This window comes from Elaeis guineensis, chromosome 6 (genome assembly GCF_000442705.2).
Source record: "Elaeis guineensis isolate ETL-2024a chromosome 6, EG11, whole genome shotgun sequence".
NCBI classification, from domain to species: Eukaryota; Viridiplantae; Streptophyta; class Magnoliopsida; order Arecales; family Arecaceae; genus Elaeis; species Elaeis guineensis.
In genome coordinates, this window is record NC_025998.2 from 39,260,128 (window position 1) to 39,268,284 (window position 8,157).

Below are 8,157 nucleotides of genomic sequence, written 5' to 3' on the forward strand. Positions count from 1 at the left end.
GAAATTTACTTTTATACTATTGCTTGAGATTGAGATGAATATATATGAATATGAAAATAGACCTTGTATATCTTATGAGCTTAAACCCCAAAGATATGCGGCCGTCTGTCCTAGCCTTTGGATCAGAGCGTGGCAGTTACTTATCAACTCTTTCTTCCATTAGTCATATTCATTGTTTTGTCAGTTACAGGAAATACTTGTAAGGCGCACAAGAAATGAGCTAGTTGTGACCAGATCTTTGTGAATTGCAGCTAGATGCCTTTATTATCATTTTTGTTTGCTGATATGAACTATGAAATTTAGGAGAGACGAACATCTAGTTCCATTAATTTCATGGGGCATGTTTCAACAATTGGTGCCAAAGCACCAGTGTCATTCCATCATCTTTGTTTCGCCTGGACCTCTTTCCAATGTTGAAGAGATGGAATAGAAGCGAAAATTTGAATATTTAGCTTATGCATGAGCCAAAAATAATTGATCTATCATAATTAAACTTTATTCTACTCTTCCATTTCCCAGACACATGAATATGGTAAAACCATAGGCTTACAAGATTGCAGTTTTGGTGATGATTTTATTGTTCCTTGCTATCATCCAAAATACCTACAAAATGCTTTTCTAATTTAATGATGGCAAAGAACAAAATATGAGGAGAAAAATGATGGCAAAGGAAAAAGTATAAGAAAAAAAAAAATTATAAGTCATGTTCACGTGGATATCTATTACATCACGAATACTTATTTCCATGATTACATTATGCTACAGAATATTATGTTCATTGTCCTAGCTGATTAGAATCTTGCCTTAGCTATCATTTGAGGGGATATGTTGACAGGGGAAGGCCTTATTTTTTTTTATTGTGGTTGAGCCTTTTTCTACCGCATTATATAAGGGATCAGAACAAACTTGAGCCCACAGATTAAGAAGTTAGGCATATAATAGCTTTTCTATGTAAATCTCAAGATCAACGTCTAACTGGCAAAAAATTTAGCAACAACCCATTTTAAATTGAATTAAGAAACTTTCTTACTCCGGTCCACCCCACTCGAACCTTCAGATCTGGAACCGATTAACAAGGAATTCTCAAGCTTGAATGTTGAGTATATCACGGTAAAATGGTGTTCATAGTCAGTTTAACCAGTTGTCCTTGTAATGTATGATCTTCTTTGTTTCAACTTTCGATTCCTCGAATCCCAGTATTACTGGTGCCATAAAAATGTTACTCATTTATTATTACTGGAGGGCCAATAATTATTACTGAGAACTTTCAAATTGTGCTCTGTGATCTTTGCCATGAGGTTCAGCACAGTATTATTAAACCCGGCCCGGCCCGGCCGGTCGGACCAAAAACCCGGTGACCCAGTCAGAAGACCGGGTCGGTTATCTAATTAAACCGTTTATGCTTAAAATCCGGTTAAAACCGCATGAACCGACCGGTTGAACCGTGAATCGTCTGATCCGGTCTAATCCGGTTGAGCCGTAAAATTAAAAATTAAAATTTTCTGATCTTCGAGATCGACAGTTCGACTTCCCGTCGTCCCTTCGTCTGTCTTTATTCCTGAGCTCAAACTCCAGCCTCAGCCCATCTTCCCTCGGCGACGAAATCAGCAGCGGTAGCGAAGGAGGAGAACCTCAACCGAGTCTTCTCCATCTCCGATGAGTAATCTGTTATCTAACTTTTTTTTTCCAAATCTCTGGAGTCCGGCAGTGAATAAGACCCAGGAATGAGGAATCAGCCCCTCCGTCCGCGACCGCCCTCCTCTTACAATTTTCACATGGAATTTTTTGGTATACGACGGTACTTGGATGTGGAAGATGTATACTTTCATAAAATGGTATATGCTATTTCTGGGATTCCTTAGGTACTTTTACTCCAGAAGGTATGTGAAGATATTAGAACTACCAGATTCTAAGCATTCATGAGAGATCTCGACAATGTCTGAGACATGAATCTCAAGTAATCAACTAGTGCTTTAAGCTATTATTTACTCGAGAATTTGGATTGATTAACCATGAATTATAGCTGATCATGTTACCATTGTCCTTTGGAAATGATATTCCATTTGAGTTGTATTGTATCGATGATCAAATTTGTATTTTGCTCGCCCCCTCCCCTCCGGACCTCCCTCTGCCTCTTTCTTCTCCGCTCGGCCGCCTTCTCCCTCCGCCTCCTCCTCCTCCGCCATCCGGGAATCCGCTGTCCACCTCCTCTTCCTCCGCTCGATCCCCTCCCCCTCTGCCTCCTCCTCCGTCGGCTCCTTCCCCCCTCCGCCATCTCCTCCTCCTCTGTACGCTCGACTCCCTCCCCCCTCTGCCCCCTTCCCCCTCTGCCTCCTCCTCCCTCGGCTCCTTCCCCCCTCTGCCGCCTCCTTCTCCTCCTCCGTACGCTCGACCCCCTCCCCCCTCGGCCTCCTCCTCCACTCCATTCCCTCCCCCCTCCGCCTCCTCCTCCTCCTCCGTACGCTCCTCCCTCTGCCTCCTCCGCTCGGCTCCCTCCCCCCTTCGCATCCTCCTCCTCCTCCTCCTCCATATGGCCATCCGCCTTCCTCCCCCTTTCGCCTCCTCCTCCTCCTCCGTATACAGCCGCGGACATGGCGAAAAAAAATTTTTTTTTTTTAAATGCTGTGACACAGTGACAGTGTGAGTGTGTGACTGTCTGCGGACACGGCGAATTTTTTTTTTTTTTAAATACTGTATGACTGACTGCAGTGTCACAGTAATACTAGACACACCATAGTACAGTAAACACCCGTGAACATGAAGAATTTTTTTTTTTTAATGATGCTATGCTGATTGATACAGTAAATATTAAATATTATTTTTTTAATTTCTGTAATCTGTGATCACCATGAGTTTGACTCTATAGGATCATGGAAAAAAAAAAATTTGGATAGAAATGAAAGAAGATGTCGATGATTTGATCTTGTTATTTATTTATTTTATCTTCTACTTATAAATTATAGCTTAATTTAATTTTCTTTGCAGATTAAGAATGGCCTCTGTTGAGGGAAGTATGCCATCTATGGATGATTCAAGTAATACTTCATCCACTCAAATAACTGGGGTTAGAGGTAAAAGTGATCCTGCATGGAATCATTGTAGAGAAGCTCCTGAACTTAGTGGTAATATCAAAAGAATGAAATTGGCATGCTTGTATTGTGGAAAGTCATTTGCTGGTGGTGGGATCAATCGCTTCAAACAACATCTTGCAGGAGTAAAAGGAGAAGTAGAATCATGTCGCAAGGTGCCGGCAGATATTCGCCATCAAATGATACAAAATATTCAAGCTATTAGTGAAAAGAAGAAAAGAACAAAGGAAATGGGTGAAGATTACAATCCCTTTAGTGCAAGGCATAAGGAACATGAGGAACAAGTATATTATAGACAATTAGGTGAAGATGATGACATACAAGAAATTCCTCCCTCATCAAACAAGTCTATGGGTAATACAAGAGGTAAAAATATAGAAGGTGGAAAAGAAAAACAACTAGGAACAATTGAAAATTATTTCATGCCAAGAACAACTCCTGGTGCTCAACCAACTATAAAAAGCTTGTTGCAAAACAAAGAAGCAGTTGAAAGGTGTGATCTTGCAGTGGCAAAATGGATGATAGATGCATGTGTGCCATTTAATGGTGTCAACTCTAAGTATTATCAGTGCATGATAGATGCCATAGCTAGTATGGGGCCTGGTTACAAAGCTCCAAATTTTCATTCTGTTCATGGCTATTTGTTAACCAAGAATATTGATGAGGTGAAAAAGTATGTTGAAAGCTTTCATGCCACATGGAAGAAAACAGGATGCACAATCATGGTTGATGGATGGACAGATCAGTGTAGGAGATTTTTGATTAATTTTTTAGTTTATTGTCCTAGAGGGACCGTATTTTTGAAAGCGTGGATGCTTCAGATACCTCAAAGACAGCTGATATGTTGTACAAGTTGTTCAAAGAAATTGTCATGTCCGTTGGTTTTGAAAATATGGTTCATGTAGTGACTGATAATGCTGCAAACTATATTGCTGCCGGTAAAAAGTTGGAGTAAGACTTTCCTATACTTTTTTGGTCACCATGTGCTGCTCATTGTCTTAATCTCATCATGCAAGACATTGGCAAGTTAGTTTCAGTGAAGAACACCGTAGCCCATGCTGCAGGTATCATAAAATATATTTATAATCATTGTTATCCTTTATATTTGATGAAAAAATTTACTGATGGAAAGGAGATAATTCGTCCGGCACCTACACGTTTTGCTACCAATTTTATTGCTTTACAAAGTATATTGGGCCACAAAGATGCATTAAGAGCAATGGTGACTTCTAGAGAGCGGACAACTTCAGCTTATGCTAAGGATAGTAAAGGAAAAAAGCTCGCCGATGATGTGCTTAATTCTCTTTTTTGGAATGAATGTGCAACCATTGTTAAACTAACAGAGCCTTTAATTCGAGTTTTGAGGATTGTTGACAGTGATGATAGACCTTCAATGGGTTACTTGTATCATGCTATGCATCAAGCTAGAGATGAAATGATCAAGAGATTTAGAAGGAGAAAGATTGTAGTTGAATCTTATTTGAGAATAGTTGATTCTCGGTGGGATTTGCAATTACACCAAAATCTTCATGCAGCTGGGTTTTGGTTGAATCTCTGTTTTCAATATGACTCAGAACTTATGGATAAACATCCTCGTAGTGTTTCTGGACTCTTAGATGTCATAGAGAGATATTCATTTGGTAATCCAACCTTGCAGGGGAACTTAACTAATGAGATGAGGTTATTTAGAAATACAGAAAATGACTTTGGACGCTCATCGGCTATAAATGATCGAAGTCGCTTGGCTTCAGATAAGCTTGTTCCTTAGTTATGTTCTTATGTTTTCATTAGTTTCATTGATATAAAGTTTTTTCAATTACATTCTATTTTAACAAATACAATATTTTGTATCTAGATGAATGGTGGGTCACCTATGGAAGTTGTGCACCTAATTTGCAAAAGTTAGTTATTCGTGTTTTAAGCCAAACTTGTAGTGCGTCCGGGTGCGAGAGAAATTGGAGCATCTTCGAACATATTCATTCTAAAAAGAGAAATAGGTTAGAGCATCAAAGGCTTAATGATCTAGTATTTGTGCACTATAATTTGAGACTACAATAAAGGTAATTTTTTTATGAATGATATCCAATTGCTTGTATTTATTTCTTGTTATTTAATTTTCAAACTAATAAATATTAAATACATGTTTTATTTCAAAGGTCGGAACTATGATCCTATTGACTTTGAATTGTTTGGTGATAATGATGCGTGGATATTAGTCGATGAGCCATCGGAGTTAACTAGTGAGGAATTAGAAACTTTTCACCGTGAATTGGCATCATGTTCTATTCAAGAAAATAATAATAATGGTGAGCGAATTATTTTATTATATAGTTTATGAATAAAATATTATTATAATTTTATTACATATGATTTTTCTTTTTAACTTTTTGTTAAATTTGTGATTTTGTAGATATATTGAACTTGGAAGATTTGGATGGTGATGATGGTGAAAATGATGGAAATGATGCGAATAAGAGAGAAGATGGAGGAGATGAGAACATTGCAACTCAAGAAGATGTTTTTGCAAATATTGACATAAATTTCAGTCCATTAGCTTGAATTTTTATGTTATGTACTTGTTTATCACTTTTAACTTTTTTTTTTTAAATATTGAAGTGAAATGTCGTACATTATTATGTACTTGTTTGTTAAAACTTTTCATTTTGCTAGCAGATGTGGATGGTTATGTTTTAAACTACTAGTTATTATGCATTTATAACTTTATGCCATTAAATCTTTATATTCATCAATATTTTAGTCTAATTATTTGTATTTATAGGATTATAGTTTTGTTTCATTTGTATTTTGATACTTGTAGCATTGGAATATATATTATCAGGATTATTATTGTATTTCTGGATATAAACAAGTTATTAAATTTTGAATTTTATGGTTTGTGCATTGATCCGTCGGTTCAATCGTTGACCCGACGGTTGGACCGCTGACCCACTAACCCGGTGCCTTATCTGGGTCAAGGTCCGGGTCGGGTTTAATAACTTTGGTTCAGCATGTGAACTCCAGTTCCCTAGATTTTGATTCAAAACCGAAGTTTAGGAGCCCATCTCTTCAACCTTGCTTGCCAGAGAAGGATGGCATAATGGCCGCTGTCTGTGATGAATTAAGATAAGGTTAAGAACAGTTGGGCACAGTTTCTGGTATTTCTGGTCTAATCAAGCACAATTTCAGCACGTGATTTAGTAAGAAAAATATATGTAGTTTATATTTGGCACAGTTGGTTTGGGGTGGCTCATTTTGGACCACAAGTTGAGCATAGGACCGGGTCAAAGTGGATTTGTAGATAATAAGAAAAATGAAAGAAAGGTTGCTTAAACAAGTGATTTTGATTCTCCATTGTTGGTAGGCTCAATGTTTGTAATGATTGGGTGGTGAAGAACCATACATGCATCCCCATTTGCAATAGTTAATTCCATCATTTTTTTCTCTAGTGGGGCCCATCCAACATATTTAGAAATCCATCCTATAACTTGAGGAGCGTTCATTGAAATATGGTATGTACTTGATGTTATCATGTCCCAATGGTCACATGCACAAATTCATCAATCCTCTTAACTTAATCCACCTTTTTGGGTACTTCGAATACTTTACCCCTTGGATGCCTTAAACTATACGCCTGCTACAAGAATATTGCATTTAAACAGTTTAGGATGATTTAGCAATGCATGACTTTCAAGAGCTCCAAGTCATTTATTGTGCATGGCGCCAGCAGGGCCAACACAAAATAAGAAGCTCTACGCAAAATTATGCCATTTTATTTCTGAAAACTCATTGGTTGCATAACGACCTGAAACATGAGCATGAAAAGAGTGAAAAAAGTTATTTGATAGAATTTCAAATGAAAACTTCTCTAAGGTGCTCGAGCAATCCACCTATTGCATCTCCATAATGCAGCTCAAAAGATGATGCTCAAGGAAGTGGAGAGTAGCATGAGGAGTGCCCTACTTAAGATTGAGTGATGGTAAATGAATTAGTTCAGCAGCTTTACTGCATTTGCAAACAGGGCATCACCATCACATGTATTTGATCATTCACTATGATCAACTGGGAACTAATCCCTGATCATATATTTATTCTTTTTTGTAAAATTATTCTTACCATATTGGTGTTTGGAATCCCATGACCATGTGAATGAGATTCTCCATACACCATTCACTCTGGCTATCTCTTGCATCTTTCGCACAAAACAATGATTTATTTATTTATTTATTTATTTTATGACATTATTTGTTGAATTGTGCATTGGCTACTTTGAGATCTATGTAGAATTGTAAAAAAAAAAAAAAAAAAAAAAAAATCAATCAATCAATCATCCTATCATGCAAAAGATACCATCCGAACCCCTGACCAATGCCCGACAAAAGCAAGAGAGATCTGTGTTTGGGGCTGCTGGGATGGCAGCTTCCTATCTCCCTCAGATCATGTGTGATACAGCTGCCAGCCTGTGGAAAAGTCATTGAAAATTGGATACAGAAAGAGTGATTGAAACATCAGATAGAGATTGCTTGACCAAGTATGAAGGTGCACCATGTGCTTTTTATTTCCACCATTTCTCCACCATTATTTTCACCCATTACCTCATCCTGCTTATATTTAGCAATGGGAACAGTTAGCTTACCGAACTGGTAGCCTGACTAACTGGAGCGTGATTGGACTTGTTTTTGAATAAGGGGCATAATATTTTCGTTAATATGATCCAATTTTTATAAATAAATTAGATGTAAGTATGGTGTTTTTCCTTCCATCAATTTAGATAGATAGGTATACTATTTTTCAGTTGATATAGATGAAGTCATCAGAATCTGATTAGATCTTGTAGGATTTGTTGGTCCGCTTATTATTATTTGTTATCATCTCTTTCTAGCACCTAGATCCAGTCAACTGGGTCAAAATATTTCAAATTTGGATAATTAGATCATGGGTCCCCCAAATATATAGGCATGGGGGACTCGGTGTCTAGACGGCTGGGTTAACGACAATCAATTTGAGTTTGAGTCATTTTTGATATAGTGTGTCCGTGTTACAAATATAATTTATTCCAACTTAACAATCG

At 37.6% G+C, this 8,157-nt stretch overlaps 1 protein-coding gene across 1 annotated transcript; it reads left to right on the plus strand.

The window, feature by feature from the left end:
* Window positions 1-2,998: 2,998 nt before the first annotated feature.
* LOC140858856 (uncharacterized) lies at window positions 2,999-5,709 on the plus strand. Its single transcript, XM_073260140.1, has 2 exons — window positions 2,999-5,395; window positions 5,500-5,709. The coding sequence occupies exon 1, from the start codon at window positions 3,014-3,016 to the stop codon at window positions 3,992-3,994; it is 981 nt and encodes a 326-aa protein (XP_073116241.1). The 5' UTR covers window positions 2,999-3,013; the 3' UTR covers window positions 3,995-5,395; window positions 5,500-5,709.
* The last annotated feature ends 2,448 nt before the right edge of the window (window positions 5,710-8,157 follow it).

What these genes read in the sequence shown, in the direction of transcription:
- LOC140858856 (XM_073260140.1), top strand. Translation starts at nt 3,014, where the DNA reads ATGCCATCTATGGATGATTCAAGTAATACTTCATCCACTCAAATAACT.